Source organism: Lineus longissimus, chromosome 17 (genome assembly GCF_910592395.1).
Source record: "Lineus longissimus chromosome 17, tnLinLong1.2, whole genome shotgun sequence".
NCBI lineage: Eukaryota > Metazoa > Nemertea > Pilidiophora > Heteronemertea > Lineidae > Lineus > Lineus longissimus.
The window spans coordinates 11,937,313-11,957,800 of record NC_088324.1 but is presented as its reverse complement, the minus strand read 5'-3'; the positions used below and the strand labels follow the sequence as shown (position 1 = coordinate 11,957,800).

The 20,488-nt window shown below is 37.9% G+C and overlaps 1 protein-coding gene across 36 annotated transcripts in view; it reads right to left on the bottom strand.

Moving 5' to 3' along the window:
* Positions 1-20,488, bottom strand: part of LOC135501220 (potassium channel subfamily T member 1-like) — a 100,763-nt gene that overhangs the window by 12,140 nt on the left and 68,135 nt on the right. For 24 of the 36 annotated variants that reach the window (XM_064793177.1, XM_064793197.1, XM_064793204.1 and 21 more), the window contains 22 exons: positions 18,586-18,669; positions 18,271-18,365; positions 17,814-17,997; positions 17,336-17,500; positions 16,679-16,815; positions 16,465-16,528; positions 16,152-16,260; positions 15,797-15,905; positions 15,383-15,532; positions 14,970-15,055; positions 14,590-14,745; positions 13,488-13,565; positions 11,463-11,561; positions 9,213-9,480; positions 5,645-5,750; positions 4,707-4,879; positions 4,367-4,438; positions 3,948-4,082; positions 3,468-3,591; positions 2,902-3,087; positions 2,581-2,712; positions 1,935-1,967 (listed from right to left, as the gene is read on the bottom strand). In XM_064793177.1, coding sequence (XP_064649247.1) covers positions 1,935-1,967; positions 2,581-2,712; positions 2,902-3,087; positions 3,468-3,591; positions 3,948-4,082; positions 4,367-4,438; positions 4,707-4,879; positions 5,645-5,750; positions 9,213-9,480; positions 11,463-11,561; positions 13,488-13,565; positions 14,590-14,745; positions 14,970-15,055; positions 15,383-15,532; positions 15,797-15,905; positions 16,152-16,260; positions 16,465-16,528; positions 16,679-16,815; positions 17,336-17,500; positions 17,814-17,997; positions 18,271-18,365; positions 18,586-18,669 — 2,745 coding nt within the window. Of the gene's footprint in view, positions 1-1,934; positions 1,968-2,580; positions 2,713-2,901; positions 3,088-3,467; positions 3,592-3,947; positions 4,083-4,366; positions 4,439-4,706; positions 4,880-5,644; positions 5,751-8,840; positions 8,947-9,212; positions 9,481-11,462; positions 11,562-13,487; positions 13,566-14,589; positions 14,746-14,969; positions 15,056-15,382; positions 15,533-15,796; positions 15,906-16,151; positions 16,261-16,464; positions 16,529-16,678; positions 16,816-17,335; positions 17,501-17,813; positions 17,998-18,270; positions 18,366-18,585; positions 18,670-20,488 lie in introns of all 36 variants that reach the window. The other 12 variants (XM_064793174.1, XM_064793184.1, XM_064793192.1 and 9 more) reach the window with 8 other exon arrangements.

Sequence of the window (20,488 nt, the reverse complement as noted above, 5' to 3'; positions counted from 1 at the left end):
ACGAATGCAACATTCAGACTAAGAATCACAAGAAGTTACATAATTAATACATAATATTTGACTGAATTCAATCTCACATAATAAGCAGAATGGGTCAGTAGTCGTGAAATATTGATATGTTTCCCAGACTTTTAACCCACCATTAATGATCCAAATTTAGATTTTGTCACCCCTCAATCTGTTTAGGATAAAACCATTGCCTGAGATGCCTGTGTCAAAAGAGAATCTTTAGTGATATAAGACATAATCTCATAGGATATATAACATAAACCTTCGAGATGATGTGAATATTGTGCCTTCAGGAACAACTGGGCCCTGGTTTGTGTATGAAGATACTACTATTTATGGCCAACCACTCCTCCCCAAATTCCTCTTCCACGACAACATGTTTGAGGAAAAAAAGATAGCAAAAGTAAATGTAAAATGGTATGCAGATTTAGTGTCGTTGTGCGCCAGTTCAAAGCTAACAACCACAGTAAATCAGTTTGAAAAAATGGCGAAAATTCATGTTTATGTGTAAAGCATAGAAATAACATGTACGTATCTATCTAATATTGCTCTTTAGATATGGACAGCTAAGTGCGATTGTGATAAAAGTTTCTCATGAAAAACATTCATATTTCCAACCATAGACTAATTAGCAAGCTGAAATAAAGACTTTAACGACAAATTGCTGAAAATCAAGGGCTCTGTACACTACAAGTTAGCGGACTCCGTCAATGAGACATTCACAGTTATTGTCAACTAGCACTAGCCTATGATTATTCATTTTCACAGATATTTACACAGGGTACAGGGTTGAAATAAATGGGGAAGTCCCATACTACACAGCAATGTTTGTGATCAATTTAGAAGATATCTTCAGAATACCGTCAAAACAAGACTGAGAAGAAGAAGATCATCCTGAAGATAGATACTTATCACACATACAATGAGGAATGTCACAGATTCAATGATTCAATTTGTTTTCTTCAAAATACCACCACCCACAGGAAAACTATTGCCTATTCCAAAATACACTCCATAAATTGTTTTATATTGCTATAGTTTCAGTCTAAAGACAGCAAAGATATAAGCCAGGATGTGAAAACGAAATCAAAATACACGTCACTGCATGACTTCCAGAGCAGTATTTTGCAACAGGCATTTTCTAACACTGATGGAAATTATAACACACAAACCCTGAAACCAAGATCAAAAGTAAAACACATTTGATATTACGAATATTATGACACCGTGAAAGTGGCAAACTGTCCAGGGTGACGACAACTTTACAAACGGAATATTGACAAAACCCAAGCCCCGACTTCGATATCCAACTGTGCTACAACTTCGAACATATGTAGTTCGATGATGTGACATTACGAAATTACGTCATGACGTACATATAGAGACGCTTTCTGTGTGTGTCAAAAGCAGCAAGATGTGCTAAGATCTTGGGTGAATCAGGCTACTTAGATAACATCTATAATCTTCAGTATGGTCTTTGGTTTCTCCTCCAACTAATTCTAATTTAACTTTACTTTTTGTTTTTCTCATTGAATTTCAGTTGAGTTCTGAAGTTCTTTTGTACTACACTGTTATTCGTGTTAGCAAGCCTGGACAGTTAACCAAACTACGATGAAAACATTCATACACTGAACATCCTAACAGGATACTATCAGATATGGCATTCCAACTACAAATTTTTCCAACTTCTTTAAAGTAAAATTAACACTACATCTTGACTCAAGGGTACAGCTTTCTTAGGTCGAAATTTGCCTCGTAAGTATGCAGAATGTAGAACTGCAAAAAACAAGATGTGTTACTTACGAAATTCAACTCGTAAGCTTTGGTCTCGCGATAATCTGAGAGTCCCAATTTTGAAATTTTGCACAAATTTGAGAAGTTGGAAAAAGTTTGACATTTACATCTGACATGATATACAAACTCACCTGTGATGAATGACCTGACCCAGGGACACCATCCTGATATGATAATACCAGAATGTTAGGGGAGGGAGACACCAAGGTCACTCCAAATACACTGCCATTTTGCCACACAGGTTTCCCCGACACATTTTCGTTATGTCCGGGGCTGGTGGATCATCCATGTTACTGCCAATGCCAACATTGAATCATTTGCTAATTCACTCTGAACGCTTTAAGTATGCTGTTACTAAGAAAAAATTGTGCAATGTCTCAATTTCGGATTCTTGTTTTGCAGCAAAATAACATGGACATGGTATCCATATGTATGTGCAACATGTTACAGAAGACATTGGGTGGTGGCGTGTCTAATTGTGATGGACAGCATGGACTGTTACCGTAGCAGTGCTTAGTGATCACTGGGTGATGCTGGTGAAGACTGTACAACAATATACCACTCAAAAATAATCTGTTTGGAACGTTACTACTATTATGCCAATTTCTGCCTCAACATTAAGTAGTCTAATGACTGTTACAAAGTGTTTGAATGGTGATATATTCTGGACTATATTACATGTACTTAGTCTACATGTTGGATTAAAGTATTTTAAAGGATCAATAAAGAATAAAATTTTCAGAATGATAACTTTATGAGTTTCTGGTTTTAACTTACAGCAGATGTGTTTTCTGTGTGTTGGATCATTGTCCGGTAAATACCAATAGGAATCTCACAGGTGGTTGAGCAGAGTTTTTGATAGAGTCGGCCGTAGGTCCGTATCCACAGGTCATCTTTGGAAATTTTCATCTGAAACAAGTAGGGCAGTCAGCATGTAATGAAATAATAGCTAGTACAAGGCTGGCAAACAACAAATGGCCACAAGAAGAATTGTCCCCGACTTGTTCAATAAAATAATATCAGTTCACAAATTGCTCTCCAGGTTCGTAATTTTCAAAGCCAGCAAGTGATAAAATATCGCTAAAGTATTATACTCACACAAGACAAATGTCCAGACCCCACAGCCTGGTCAATGCCTAATAACAGTCGAACGAATGTGATGAGATAGTCCTTGACAAATGCTTGATATAGAAGCGTGTCCAACATACTAGCACTGAATACATTTCCTGCTGCGAATGGTAACCTGAACATGTAAGAGATGTGGCTTCCTCTTTCTTTTTCTTTCTGAAATGAAGATGCAAAGTAATCCGTCAATATATAGTGTCAAATTTGTGACAAGAAACATGACAGAAAAAGACAAATGTGCAACAACATTTGTTTATGAGACCAGAGGCTTTGATAGGATTTACAGGGTCACTTGTTCACGTGTGAAATGTATTGTCACATGCTTGTTCAAGAACTGACTTTGGCTAGAAAATATGATATGAAATGACATAGAGGTGAGGTTGAAAGTGACACCATGAATACTAAATAGCCTTAAGGTCTTTGCGTATGACTTTTTCGTTCTCAGAGTGACACGTTACAAGTGACAATGTGAACACTATGTACAATCTGGTCTAACAAACACATGTAAAAGAGTGAGGAAGTGATTGGTGCGCACGTACATGGGGACTTACCTTTTCCACCTTGGAGAGGTTTAAAGCATAGTGATCTTTGGCTCTGAACTGCATGAACCTCATATTGGAGGACTGGGACAACTCCGTTATGATGTTAGCACTTGGAAATAGTCTGAAATATGCAAAGGAATTTGAGTAAGATGTGGATTGTTACATAGAATACCATAATTTGAGAGGAGAGGTAAGGCGAGGTAAGGCGAGGTAAGGCGAGATAAGGTATAGTGATCTTTGTCTCTGAATTGCATGAACTTGATGTCGGAGGACTGGGAGAACTCTGTGATGATGGAGGTTCACACCTGGCATGGTCTTTTCCTGGTACCAGAAGTGAGGCAGTCTAACAAATGGATAGTGAAGAGGGAGAGCTTTCAGCAAGAACTTGACATCCATGGAATTATACAAGAGAATCATGTAATCATGTTTGACTGATTCAAATAAATCCCTGAAATTGCCTTTCGGAGCTATAATTACCGGAATATCGTCTGTACTGCCACAATGGTGTTGCAGTCAGCTAAGTAGTCTTCCTCTTGAGAGTTTGAGCTCTCCTTGTTGACAATAACCACATTGTCTGCCAGAGTGATACCAGCCCGTAACAGGTCATCAAGGCTGAAAGAGAGGGAGGATGTAAAGTAACATGACCTACAGATGATATATATGGGCTGTGCCAGTTTGGCCAAAAAATGTTTAAAGGAAACTAGATTAAAAGAGGGTAAAAGTTTTTCTACAGGACCAGGTTAGAAGTATAGTGTATGTTATTAGCTACTTTGAATAGAGAAGGTGCCAGAACCATGCATAAAAATGTATGTACCAGTCGAAAAATCAGAGTTTTGAGCTTGAAATTGGAAAATGAAGCATCTTGTTCAAGTTCTCAACCACTATTATATACTTACCATTCTATAGATCCTATCATCCAGTAGACAAGAGGAAAGTAACAAATTGTCTCTAAGAAGCTCTGGTCTGGTCTGAAAATGATAAATGGTATACTTGATAAAAACAAATGCATGCCCATAGCCAAGGTTGATATTTTACTTGACGCAGCTGTAGTGATGGACCCCTGCCTGGCCAAGAGAGAAACACCAAGCATATCATCCCAATGATATTTAACCATGGTGGCACGCAATTACGAAACATCACAAGGTACATGCAGAAGAAGAGAAAGAAGACTCACTAAAGATGAAATTTCTCAAGTATGATTTGAATAAACTTAAGAAAAATAAATTTTCCTCTTACCTTCTTTCTAAGAGTAGCACAATCGGATTCATAGTATTTTTTGGTCGAGCATGAGATCTCAATGGCACAATAAAGTTATACAAGCCGTTGCTTGCATAATCAGCAGCTACGATGATCGTTCGGTTCGACCAATGGTATTCCTTTGCATGTTTGAATGAGCAATGGTCACATGTCTAGAAGATGAGAAGGAAGAGTGTAGGATCGGAGCCGTTAGTATGAGTATACATGCTTCCATTCACCTTAAGATGATCATGTAACTTAAACTTACGCCACATATTTCATAAAAATTAAATACACCTAGAATAGTTTGGTGGTTACTGATGTATTGACATTGCTATCGTGACATGATTGAATGATTGTTTTCAAAATCAAATTAATTCAAATAAGGATATGCCTATGGTCACCACATGAAGTGTTTGCTAAACTCTAACTTGAGTTTTACCTACTGATCTAATCAAGGAATAGCATATTTGACTGTTTTGAGCATGTAGCAGAACCTTTAACAAACATACATTGACGGCCAAATTTGCCTTGGTCTCTGAGCTTTAAAACCAACGCTTACCCAAATCTGCCCAGCTACAAATCTAGCCTTATGCCAGTCACCTGATTCAAATAGTTTCCAACAACAACAACAAATCTGACTGGAAGTGTAACATGAAAGTTTGATTTCATGAGTTTGTCATCAGTATTTGTTAAAGCGGTAAGGTATAAAAACCCCATATGTTACACGTTCAGAATTGAATAGCATCATAACTTTCATTCAGAGCCACAGTATAATGTAGCTGAGACTAGTCGTTTTATCTTGCACTCATCAAAATAGGTTGTGAAATTGACAGCTGTGATGCTGTTCAATATCAAAAACATCCTGTTTTTTACACCTGGTTTGACAGTGATTTTGCTAGGCAGATTTGGACTGACTACAGTCTACTATGTAATACCTGTGCCAACTGGAGACAACATATATGCCGCTTCTCCCGCATAATATGGGTCAGCGTGGGCGTGGTACCAATGTAGGGTGTAAGTGGCGGGAACCCTTTTACGGTACTGTGAAAATAGGTGATGGACGGTACATTCATAATGTGAAGAGAAAACGAGCGATTGGCGAGCACAAAGAGGGGGACAATCTGATGGCTTCTCAAGGAACTATCATGGCCTATGGATAATAGAATGAAACGCTTTGCAGACATAGGAACAAACTTGGGTTGTGACTTATCTGTAAGAACTCCTTGGTGATTCCCCCCCCCCCCCCAAGAGGTTTCTTTCTTGATGTCGGCAAACTGATGAGTGCTAATTTCTTGCTGGCCAAACTTAGTCAAACGCTTTTACCCATTCTAAATGTTCAATCTGTACAAACAATAAGTTGGCAATAGCAAGTCATCCGATGTCCCTGACGTCATGCGCTGGGCCGGCCTTTGTGTCTTTGATCAGTGACACAAGAATGTCACTAAGAAGCCACCAGAAAGATAGCAACAATAAGGGCTAAATCGTGGCTGTGCAATATCAGAACCCGTTGGCAATAAAAACTGTTTCACAAGTCCACATCATTGTAATTTTTTATTTCTTGAAAATGGAGAAATCTGAAGACAGACTCTGATGACGTCACATCACATAAGCACTTACATGTAATTGCCAAGAATAAAAAAGTATTCTTGCTATAAAACTCATTGCTCTCTTTGGTTTGCGGGGCAAAAAGGGAACAGGGAGTGCATTTCTCCAATTTTCTCCATGGGCGGTTAAATTGACAGTCAGTGAGTTAGTAGATAAAGCCTTCTTCTAAAGTAGTGTAAGAGGATCAATTTTCAGGTTAGGAAGAGCCTTGTGCATACTGTGCTGGACCCTATGTGGGTGATTCATGTATCTTACTCCCTAGCACAAGAGACATCTGACCAGATTCCACCACTCGCTGGTTAGTAGGCCGTCTCTTATACTAAAAGGTAAAATACACTTAAAGCAAAGCTAGTTTTTTACGCACCGTGCACGTAGTGTAAGAGGATCAATTTTCAGGTTCGGAAGAGCCTCGTGCATACTGTGCTGGACCCTATGTGGGTGATTTATGTATCTTACTCCCTAGCACAAGGGACATCTGACCAGATTCCACCACTCGCTGGTTAGTAGGCCGTCTCTTATACATGTACTAAAAGGTAAAATACACTTAAAGCAAAGCTAGTTTTTTACGCACCGTGCACGTGCCAGCACTGCAGACAATAAATTTAATAGTGTTTTTGTTTCTGAAATAACTTTGTTTCTGGAGGCAGTCCTTTAGCTGAGTAGCAAATCTCAGACCATTCAATGATTCATTTATCTATACAACAAAATTCTCATCCATAACTCTCATGAATATCTTTATATGATTACAGCAATGAGTATTCTTGTATGGGTTTTATTCATTGAGATCTTGAAATAACAAGAACATATTGTAGGGAAACAGCAACTTAAGAATCTGGAAGCTGCCGTTATTGAAATAACTACTCAGAAAATCAAAAGTAATATGATGATTGAAGTTAAATGTTCATTGATAATTTATATACCGGCTGTCATTATAAGAAATGAAAACTTTTAGAAATTTCAAATTGTTTATAGGGACAAAGGAATCAGGAAGTATGCTATGCAATCAAATTGAGGAAATTAGAAGCATGATATAACTGACATGATTTGAAGCATCTACATGGTGACAGTCAGAATGTTTTATTTAAATCAAATTTAAAAGAAATTGCAATCAATTAAATGGGATGAAATCAGAGCCACTCTATGAACATTTTATCAAGTTGAGAATGAGAAATGAAGTGATGATATATCCTATTGCAAAGCCACAGTGTGTTGATGTGAAAGCAGGCTGACATTAAAGCAAGATGAGAAAGCAAATGTATAGGAAAACTCAAAATGAAATCACAGAAAATTTATCAGAGTTTTATTAATATCATCCAAGGAAAGCATAGCAGTATTGAGATGACAATATTTAGGCATTGTCAATGGCTTAATTTTTGAGATAAAACGACATATATTTGCCTCGATAAAATTTACACCATTTTCTCCAAATGTTGCCATCAGACTTCGAGAAAATGGCAAAAACTTTGTCACCAAGGCAAACATCTTTAGATCCATAGGATCTCACAATCAAACCATTGGCAATCGTATTCAAGAGATCAGATGAAGCTGTTTGGATATTAGTTCGGCAAGAATTTGAGAGACACTTCAGGAATACAATTTGATAGGTTAAAACTGAATTATTAGAGCATGGCTAGAAAAAGTGTACCAAGACAATAACGTTTGAACACTTTTAAAAGAGGAGGGGAGGCTAAATTCCCACTCCAATTTGGAGCCATGGCTCTTTCCACGACATTACATTGAAGGAAGCTGTATTATCAGCATGTGGAGGTATTAGGGAAGGGAAAACAATGATTATGCTCAATTTACAAAATAGAGAATGCTGCAAACCATGCAAGAAATAAACATGCCTGGAAGAAATGGCATGAAGGGCTTTTAGAAAAGTTAAGAGAAATAGTGCGGAGAATGGGGTGTGCATCTGGGGGTATTTTTGCTTCTAATACGACACTACACAGAGCTATAAGCAGATTCTGATATTTACACAGCCACAGTGCATCAGGGCAAACAGAACAGAAATGGAAGCCTATATATTCATCGAAAAAATTACAACCCCTTGGGCACAAAGCCTATTTATATTTCAATTTTATGAACAGATTGAGGTGAAGTATATGGTGATATATCACATTATTTTATCACCTTCAAAGAGAAACGTTCTTCAGTTATCTTCGTCTGTGGCAGAGAGTGACATCCTATTTTAACACTTTTGATCCATAAATTGACACAGCACCCTATAAATGTGATCAAGATATTGCCCTGAAATGTTCAGTACGTCTTCTGTGACTCATCTTTCATGAGGGATGGGCAACAAAACCATTTTCACAGTATCAGGCCAAACATCAGCTGGAGGAGGGCTTCAGAAATAAGCAGGTTCTGTCTGTGCAATACCAAATGTATCTCATAAAGTTTCCCAAAATTTCACTGCAGCAGGGTAGAGTTAATCATAAACCAAGACTATGAAAGATAGTTAGGCATGTTACATGGAGTTTCCATTTCTGTTCAGTTTATTTTGGTTTGAAATGAATTGAATACCTTAGCTAGTTGGAGGCAACACAAATGTCGCTTAACCCGTTGTATGTGACATATTGTCGGACTTTGACCAATAAATGGGGCATTCGGAGGGTAGCCCTTAACTAGACTGTGAATGGAAAAAGTTCTCCACTAATTACTTGAAATCAAATATTTACTGAGTTAAAGATCAACTTCTTTGTAAAAATGATGACTTCAGTGGATCAAAAAAGGTACAATGGACATGATGAGTGTATACACTAATCAGCTACAGGTACCTGTACAGGTAGGCGGATGTAATCCAGCAAATTGATATGACTTGACTATTGGCTTTAATATTGCCAAAAAACACTAGTATTCCAAGTTGAAAGAAAGACAAACTTAGGGGCAACTTACTCCGAGTTGGGTGTAACCCAAGGTGGCTCTTCTTCAGTTATACTGCTATCTTGATCAGAGTCCTCTGACTCTACCGTAATCTCAATACCTGCTGCATCAAGAACGGCCGGCACTGGAGCAATACTAGGCCGCTTATTTAGACTCTGTATACTTAGGCCTTTTGGAAGTTCTAGTTTGTTGGCCATTGAATCTGTCTTTTGTCCATTCTGATCTAGCACCTGACTGTTAGACTTATCCCTTGTGTGTTGGAGCTCCAAGGCCACAGTACCTGAAAGATGAAGGTCACAGTAACAATTAAGGAGTTAGAAATGCGCATTAGTGCATTTGTTTCAACCATATTTCTTTTACTTTTAACCAAGTTTTATTTCTCTATTTGATCAAATTCTACTTCAGTAACTTCTTTCAAGTACAGAACATCTCGAATCAAAGAAGCTACCAATCTATCATCAGTATATAGATTCAACCTTCCATTATTTGTCAGAAACTCCTTAAAAATGGAGTGCGGAAAGGTATTAAAGTATAATGGCATGCAATATCATACTGCTTCAGTCAAGGTAAAACTCAACGACAACGGGGAAAGGGAACCACTTATAATTCCATTTATTTTGCGACAAGAATACATCATTCGGCAAACACATCAGGAACGGGCTATTCAAATCCTGGTCTCCTAAGGGTAGGGTCTTATCCCCTATCTCTACAGGATGGCTATCTATCAGCATATAGTACATGGGCAATATTTTCTAATATCCAATGGATATAAAATTGGGATACCCATTTGATATAAAATTCACAAAACATCCTTTGGATAAAAGGTGGGCATAAATGACATAGATAGAAGATTTCCTAAAACACTGATAGGTTGACCTGGACAATAATGACTTGATACATCACAAAATTTGTGAATAAAAATGCAGCACAAACCACTTGGTAAAATACTGATGAGCACGAATTACACATTGGACAATATCTGGGACTATTGATCAAATTGTTTAGGTCACAGTGACCCACTTTCCAAATCAAAGTGGGTCAAGTCAAAAGATGTCAAATCTTTTGATTTTCGGGACACAAATATCTAGGAAGAGGTAACAGTGATATGGTGACAATACTTTTAGCCATCTAATTTAACAATCAATGTTAACTGTTTTGCCACTAGTTGTTGAATGTTAAAGCTTATTCCTTCATCTGATTTTACTCATCTTAAAAAAAAAGAATCAACTCCTCATGTAAAGATATTGAGAATGTGAGATCAATAACAAAGATTTCAGTCGAGGCTCCAAAAGCTTTCTTTCATTTCATCAGTGGCAAAACAACTTACATCCAAGTTGGAGCTAGAGACAAGAGGCTGTTGACAAGGACTGGAACATGTTTGCCATTTTACCACCTCTACAAGTATGGTAAACTCCCCAGTAACAAACGTAAAGAAACCTTATGCAGAAAATTCAAAGTTCATATGATGAGAAGCAAATGAAAACAGCTGATCAGAAGATTTGAGAACAAGGTTTTCTACAGTGTTTTGAGTCCTGTGCACCTTGTGCGTCTATGAAAATATCTGAAAAGCGAGTTTTTTTCTACTGTATTTTGATTCTACTGTATTCATGATATGAATCTGAAGACCTCAATTTAGAAGACTGATCAATACTCAACTGCAAATCTAAACTGCCCTCTCGAGAAGTTATATCCCATTTCAACATGACCAAAAAGCTATATGAGAAAGCTTAAGATAGAGACTTTAAAAGAGAAATGATCATCAAAATGATGAGGCTGATGAAGATCTAAAAGATGAAGAGCATTTTTCTCAAAAACAGTTTAACTTTTGAAATGATTTAATTAGAAACTTTTTAATAAACAAGAAGATGACATGAACTTTGAAATTTTGCAAGAGCTCTCACCACACATGCGCACAGAAAGAGGAATGTGTGGAATTTGGCTTAGTTTCATCATGAGGGCAATGTCTCCTGACGAACAAATTTTGAAGGATAAGTTCAGCTAAAAATAATATCCAGTTGCAATGAGCTGAGGATGTTTCAAACACCGCATCGGAGTGACAACATTCATTTTCATAATCTTTCTTTGTCAATAAAATAAGTAAAAGTGAGATCAGCTCAAGTCAAAAAACATTTTAATCTCATAACTGACATAGTCCTCATAACCAAGCCAAAACTTACAAATTCCTTCACCCTGCACATCCATGTCCGGACATAAAAAGCAAAAGCCGTACACCAAGATTTATGAACACATGATATGCGGCACCTTGGTTCGAATTTGGCGGGGTAATACTGTTCTTAGTATAGGTTGCATATGGCCCACCGTCGCCAGCCTTGACTACCATGGCCACGGTACCCTGCTTGCCTGTTGGGAGAGGTCAACAAAGAAACAAAGGATGAGAAATGAAGGAAGCACGAACATGGGGGAAAGGACAGTTTCACAGGACAGTACAGCAAAAGGTAAAGCAATTCTTCCCGTGGAGAGGATATAGCTATTTGTAGATTAAAGACAGACCATGTAGAGCTACACATTGATATTGTGTCACAAGCTGTCCTGTCTGTCCTCGAGCCCGGGACTTGTTTGCTTAAGACACAGCCTTGATCGGGATCGAGGCACATTTCAACAAGGTCAGAATGTTTCTAACAAAAGGACATTGACTGGCTCATCAAACTTTTGGAATGCACTCGAGGACTTGTCTCTTTTATTTCTTCAATAGTTGCAGGAAAATATTTGACGAGAAAGGCTTTGATATGTTTAAAAAAAATATAACTGATATATAACATCTTGATACTGAAATAAGGAAAGACGACAACCCTACAAAATACACGTGAGACCAAACTAGGGTGCTTTCTGGTCTTGTATGGATGTAAACAGGACAAAGAAGCAACTCCACCAATATACAGGTAACACCTAGACTACGTATACAAACATAAATTGTTCTCTCCAAAACCGGTCATACCCATCTAAGTTTTTCCACAAACTATCACAGATTAGTTTTGTACAAGACACTATTTATATTTGTTAAAACATGCTTCAGGTCCACATGAGAATCAATGCTTTGGAAATAATATTACATCTTTGGTCATTCTAGAACGGAAATGGCATGAAAGACTGTGGAGAGAATGATTTAATCATTGGACCAAAGCTCAACTCACACAAAAACAATAGCTTACGGCAAAAAGCTCAGATTGGATCTCGTGGCATAATGTTTGATTGTATATTGAGTAATCTATCTATTTTCTTATATAGATAGATTTGAACACAGATAGGATTGAAGACATGAACATGGATGAGAATGGGAAAGCACTATATTCGACACAACTTGCTGGAGATGGGATCATTTTAACTTTATTAGTAATACATTTAGTGGTTACCCCTGGGTTGAGATGGAATCATTTTAACTTCATGAGTAATACCTTTATTGGTTAAACCTGGGTGGAAGTTGGGGGGGGGGGGGTCACTCATTACTAACATTGAAAATGGCATCATGCATGATTTTTCATTTTGGCATCTAGTATAAGAGTATGAACAAACTATGAAGATCACACTTAGTTCTAGAAGCGCTACTTTGGAAAGAGACAATTCCAAAAAGTCTAAACAAAATCTACTGATTTCTACAGTCACAATGTGCATACAAGAAGATATTCATTTAATCATGATTTTAAACTATTCACTCTACAACAGTCAATTCAAGATTTGACGAAATTGATATCATTCTAAAAAATATTCCTACTCTTATCCAGAAATGCAGATTTTTTAATTGCTAAATTTCGTTTCCCTTTTTTGAAGTGATAAAGTTTAAAGCATTGCATGCAAGCTGTTTGACAACAAATGATGCTACCAAAATGTCATTTAAAGGTTCCCAGTCAAAAAGTATAACTTACGTTCCAACTCAAAAGGTATAACTTTAGTTCCAACTCAAAAGGGAAACCTTTAGTTCCAATTCAAAAGGTTGACTTTAGTTCCAACCAAAAAGGTATAACTTTTTTTTCTTTGACGTGCACAACTTTAACATATTCAAATAAAACTGACTACATTTAATTAAACCATAATGCCAGCAGACATACCCAGCAGAAATATTCAGCAAAATACACCAGAGCAGTGCAGCCAAGCCCAATGAATCCTGCTTTAAGCAAACAGTAGTTTTATTTTTCCGCAAAACAAAAGCTTCTGCAAATCAAAATCTCAAATCTACATTTCTGGATGTTCATGCACCGTTTATTTCTAGTCAAGATCGAGAAAGAAGGAAGTAGCGTTAGTAGGAGAGAAAGTATAGCAAGGGATACTTGCTCGTTTGGTTTAGCCGAGGTCGTGGTGGATGGTACGTCTGATTTTTTTTCCGAAAAGATAGTTTTCTCGGCAATTCTTCTACAATATTTTAAATACAACAAACATTTATTAACTAGGGAGGAACGTAAATAAAACACTCATGAAATTTTTTTTTTTTTTTTTTTTTCTCCACGACAATACACTGAACCTTCACATGGCGCTGATTATAAAGAAGGTGACATCAACTGAAGTATATCGTATAACTGATATCATAATAATTTTCCAATTCGAACAGAACATTCATTTCCAAACAGAAATAATGACGGAACAATAATTTGTCATTATTTGAGTCTTTTGTAGATAGACTACACTTCATGATAGAAAATTATAAAGCCTGTATGTTCTACTTGAGAATAGTAAAGGTAATGAAGGACTCAATGTAAACCATATAACGTATCCATCAGTAAATCGATCAACATTTTGTTAATTTCACAGGTATAAAATAGATGTGTTCAAAGTAATACTTTCAAAGTAAGATGGCGAAGATTTCCCAAATCATTCAGGAAAGATTATACACAGTTTAACCGGTTACATCCACTCACAGTCCAACAAACAAACACACAAAAAGCCTCCTTACAGTTAACCTGTACCACCAAGAAACAAGTCAGCTAACATCACATTATCATAACATCACACTGGGTATGCTACAACAGGGTATTATTGGGAGTTCTTGGGTCTCTTTATCTCTGTTGAAAAGGAAATCTGAACTTGAGCTGAATCGGTCTAAAGGGTAAGCCAAAGCCGCATTGACAGTCTTGGTACATGTTTGAAATAAGTCTCAACGTTTTTGTAGCTAAGAATGCAAGGAGATGTAGATAGTGACTGTAAGGCTTACGATACAAATGTGACGATGATCAATGAGTGTATAACATTGCGATACAAGGTCAGAAAATTGCCACAGCTGCAAGGGAGTTGTCACATGTATGTTTAGGAGATGCTGAAGTTCCGCCTGTGCAAGTGATTTGCATAATGTTCCAAATATCAAAGGTCATGGACTAAAAGCAAGGTCGACAATAAATAACATCACCATGTTCACAGGCGTATCCAAGGATAACATACTTACCAACGCTTGCAATCATGCTAGCGACTTTGGAGTAATTTCCACCAGCAGGTGGCTTCATTTTATCCATTCGCGTATCTTTATCATTGTTTGGATGCGCGAGGATGAAAGCCGAATTTTCCTCTTTGGTTATGTTCATGTAGAAGCATATATCAGCACCTAGTTGAAGAAAACAACATGGTGAACATTCTCCGGACAAGTAAAATTAAAAAAATGTCTGCTAAAGTGTGTTTTATGCACTAGTTGCATTGCCTTATCTCATAATAAAGATGCTCATTGTTGGAAATGGCAACAGACCTGAAATTGTTAGAATATGACAACGGTACCCCAAAATAGCCTGGTTAAGTAGTAAATGTATTAGCTCTGAATTACAACTATAGTACCTTTCATAATGTGCCTTGGACCAGGATTCAACTGGATTGTGGATCCTGGAAGACTCTGCAAGACACCAACAAGACTAACGCCATACCTGAAAAATATAAGAAACAACTCATTCAAATGTTCAATGATGACAAAAGCACTGGCATCTCCTAAACCCTTTCGTCAACGAGAGCAACTTTTTAAAACATTATTTTTATAAAACTTCCTCAGTGATTAAAAGTCTAAAAACTACAACTTAAGCAATGCTACATGTAGCAATAACACTTGTTGAGAGGTGATTTTAACCTATTGTTTATCTAAAGACATTGACTGTTTTCTTGTGGAGGTGGTCATCACCAGGGACGCCAGTGATCATACAGGGGCTTAACTGGTCCTATTTTTAAAGACACCTCTTCAAAGTCCCAGTTGAACTTACTTTCTGTGTGCATGAAAACTAGCATATGTAAAACTCTTTCCCTCGTACTCTCCGAAAAATTGACTATCACCAAGTTTAATATGGTAAATTTCATTCCCTGAGCATCGGCCATACACACGCTGCCATTCTTCAGATGAGGTCTGGCCCTCTCTGAAAGATACAAGTTTCATTATGAATACGTCCTACTCAAACAGAGAATTCAACAGACAATCATGAGTTCATTGGATGATTTTGATAAATGGTAGCATGGAAGTGGGTAGGCTAATTGGTGAGTCTTCCAGTTGATAAACTAAGGTAAAAATTGTCTCGACATGTCCTTTACAGAGGTAGGGGTATGGGAGGAAGACTATCTCATCAGTCAACTTTGGTAAGAATACTTCAGTGGGGCAGCATAAAAATAAAATGTTTACTTACTGTCCCCTTGATGTGTGAAGAAGAAGAGTCACTAGTGTGGAGGTAGCCGGTGAAAGACAGTTATTGGCTAATAAGGCATATTTGAATTCATCTTCACAGACAACATGTTCTGAAATGCAAAAAAAAGAAGATTAAGAGACTTAGTCTTTGACCTGGATGGCTATTAACAAGTCATAGAGAAAATGTATTTGAGGAATGACATTCAAACATTTCAACTTGATTCCCCGAGATATGTTCCGACTGAAAGTTGGTGTTGCAATGTTTCAAACATTCCATTCTATACACTCTGACATGTTAGAGGCAACAGGTTCATGCTGCGTCTATAATGGTCTTTTTTACACTTGGGATAACTTACCAGCAAACTTCACATGGAATTTATTTTCCGGCCGAAAAATTTGGACATACTGTGGGCATGTAGGTGCAAAATCTTTCACAGCCCATGATCTCAATATGGTATGCTGATCCTGAAAATTGGATGGAAGGATATCAGCATTGATAGCAACTTGCCAGCAATGAATAGTATGTAGACAGATCAACTAGGTAAACAAATCGGAAATGAAAACTCGTGTCATTGTCGTATTGTTCCCGACATCGTTCCAGGAAATTTTGCCGGCATATCAATTTCGAGATAAGGGTGATGCCACCAATACCACAGGATCAATACTTACAACAGCATTTTTATCTGCATAATTCCTGGCTGTTAGGATAAAACAAGCCTCTGCTTCCTGCATTCTAAAAAAAGATAAGAAACTTCAAGTCAGTAAAACTTTCTTCAACTTTAAACAGGAGAAAATAACAAAATACATATGAAATGTCGGAAAATGAAGGAATTGTGTGGAAGCTCAAATAGCCATAACCCTTCTCTTGGCTAAGTACCCTTACCTGCACCTCGTCAGGTCAGCATCTTTCAATGCCGACCCTTGGATATAAATCACCCGCTGCGCCCAGATGGGTACTTGTAATATCATCCTCATTGTGGGGTCCAGCTCACAAGGGGACAATAACACCACAAAATAGTCCTGCAAAGAATAATCGAGAGTTCATCAGGAATAAGTTACACTAGTGAAACCCACTTTTTTTCATTTAAACTCAAAGATCATCCAGAATCAGTACTGACCACACCTCTATTAATATCACCGAGGATATGGCAAATAAATGTCATCAACTTAATTAGTATGAAGGTTCATGATGTGCCATAAGAATTGGAGGCAGGACACATCAATTATCTTATAAATATTGAATCTCGATGAAACTTTTTGATCCACGATCAATCAAAAATGTAGTGTGATGGGATGTGTTCTTCAACCGCATCTTTACTAATAGTAGGGTGTGATCCAACAGCTACATTTCTGATCAATAATGATCAAAGCTTTAAATAAAGTGTTTAAATTATCTCAACAACATAATCATAGGTTTTGAAGTCAACTGAGGTGAGAATTATGACAAATTAAAGGGCAAAAGAACACAACTCCAAACCCTAACAAATTAAAGGATCAAAGATCACACTACCCATGGTTATCTCCATAATTATCCACCCACCTGCAATTTTGGATGGGCGTAGAATTCATTTAGAAAATCCATGATAGTATCTGCATGTAACGCTGTAGCACATACAACAACATGTTTTTCTGTTTGTGCTCGATGACTACTATAAGTGCCACCCTGTTTTTGTCGCTCCATCCATGTGAAGGCAAGCTGCTCCAACTGAAAAAATAATAAGGTGTCTTTAGAAAATTCATATTTGTCTACGGCCGTGCAAAGAGGCAATTTTTGTATCTGCCACCGGTGATTATAATTGCTGCATTGAGCATTACCAGTTGTTTCTAGTCGAGCGAATACCACCTATCATATTGACTCAACCCATTGAATAGGACACAGTCCAAGTATTCATTATTGTGCCTCCTCTACCTCCTCACCAACCTAGCATCCTATGCATCAGGGATCTTGCCACTAATTATGGTACTAATGAGACATTTGTGGCACCAATTAGACATTCATGACTCCCTGATCACCATACCTGCGTTGGAACGACCACTAATGCTGCTGCTATCATGATCATCATGAAGAGTTGACTAGGCCATATATCCGGCGTATAATCACCGTAGCCGACTGTCGAGAATGTAACTATCACAAACCATAATGCACCAAAGAAATCCATATGCTGATAGCCACCACGCTGTAGCTGCTGTACACCGCACACGCTGCAAATAAAAAAGAATGACACATCAATATCTAGATAGAAATCTTACATTAAAGGAATGTCAGTGAATTTACAAAAGGGGATGATACACGAAACAACACATGTGGTTCATATTGTGATCGTTAGTTTAATTCTAAGTTTATTGCATATATGCGCCAAGCTGTGATTTCTAACGTTCTTGATGAGGTCCACTAGCATTTTGAACATCAAGAAGATGCACAAAATATTGATCACAGACAGAAGCAGAACTAGTATATCTTCTGTGGTACCTCACCTGGTAAAAATAATACAAGTTAAAGTAGCCATCAGAATGAGTATCTGTTGTGATAGTGCAGATTGTGACTTCTGCATGGCACGGTGGAGGTCATTCTGAAATGGAAAACAAAATAGATGCATTTTAGGCGACAGACTATTTTCAATTTTTAAAATGGGCACTAGATGTCCCAATGAATCCGTATAGAGTTAATGCAAGCTCTGAATAACATGGCTGAGATCTGCATAATGGAGAAGCATTATCAGAAAAACTAGCACGGCTCCCAATACTGATGACTTTGGAATGGATATTTACCGCCAGCACATTGCAACTCACCAGCATATTTTCCAATGCACTTTTGGCAAGCCAGCAGTTTAGGAATACAGGAATAAAAAGGCACCGTAATCTCGCCCAGAAAATCTGCAGGGAGAATATAAAATGTGAAAACACAAACAAATCATTATCATCTTCTAATTAGAAAGGGCAGTTTTCACCTCCTTTTCCATACATATTCTCTTTATAGAAATGAAGGAGTTGTGATCAACAAGCTCTATAGCCAAAACATTTTGCTATGCTCAGTTCTGCCTGTTGCCGGTTGTGATCATTCCCCCTGCGAAATGAATTTTACCTCAGGTGGATTTTGTTGGAAATAGCTGGAATTTCCAGCTCTTGGCTGGAATAAGCTGACACTTTGAATTTAGAGAGTTTCATCGAAAAGTTATAGCTGGCAAAAGCTGACAAAAACTGGAACTTTATCCATGGGGTGGAAATTCTTGGCATTTTCTGGAACTTTACTTTTCGTAAAAGTTCCAGCGCTGGAAATCTCTGTCACTTTACTATGAGATTGTCAGAGCTGGAATTAGCTGGAAATTTCAAATTCGATGTTTCTGACAATTGTTGGAAAAAGCTGGCATTTGCTGGCATTATGCAAATTGCTATTATGTTATGCAATTCTATCATGTGGTCTTATCACCTGACCTATCCCATGATGCATTACACCTCAGACAGGAACTGGTAGGTTTGAATTTTCAAGTCAAACAAAGAAATCATGTGGGAGCTCTTCTTATTTCTTGATTTTTACCCCGAATTCGATATCAAGATATCCAAAGTTTACACAAATTGAATTGGAACACATAAGGATTCAAATGAATGCAAAAAGGGTAATCTGGACAGGCCTTGAGGTTGTTTTTTTAGCATATGATGAAGCCTGCATCAGTGTATGTGCTGTAAGCCTGTATTATTGTATGCATGGTCGTAGACCCGGACGGTATCATAACTGTAAGATTTTGCATGGGAGATGTCCACAGCTCATGACTCATGTAAGTGATGGAGTCAATCAACAGTCGGCTTGCTCCATCGTTCTTTTCAAGGTCGTGCAGTGATGTTATTTGGACATCCATTTTGGACGTCAGTCCCCGTCTGTAACCCTGCCCTCCAGACATCAAAGTGACAGAGTGTGCTATGTGTGGTTAACATCATGTTGATGTCACGGTATCCAGTTAAAACGGCACCTCTTTTTTATTTGGCTCTCCTTGTGAGCCTATGCGATGATGTGGCGTCCATCGTCGGTGGCGGCCGTATTGTTAGCGCGGCACGTTTCGTAAAGTCTGGACTTAAAATTGGTATAGGCCTACATATGTTCCATGGGCCCTGGGGCAATTCACACCAATCTGGTCAATCCATGATCCTCAAACTTACGAGCCTAATATTACAATGTGAATACTTTGCACTATCTATATCATTAAACGAGAGGCAAAATTTTCCTGTCAGTGATTGTCAATGACGTCATCGTATCAACTGATCACAATTAGCTATGATGTAAATGACGTGCTGTCTCCAGGATGGGCATTGAGCCCTGACGACGCCAGTCGGCATTGACGGGCACTCCAACCCAGGTCATGTGGCAACTTAAACCATCTGCAATGGGGAAGTGTCCGCCTGGCAGAGGTGTCTGCAAGGAGCCTCAGTGAAGCAATAATCTTACGTTTTATATGATAGGGCCTCTTATGCTCGTGTAAGTCCATGGTCAACACACACCAAGAATGATATTTACATTATAACAGTGTGACAAGATTGTGTCAGAAAACTAAGGGATTAGGTCAGTGGCATATGCTCAAAACTTGATAATGCCACAGCAATCATGTTTGCAAGTGACATAAATCACTTGTTTGCATAGATAATTTCAGGTGCCCGCAACAAGAACTGGTCATCCTAGCAACCTCTGTTGGAAGCAAAATCA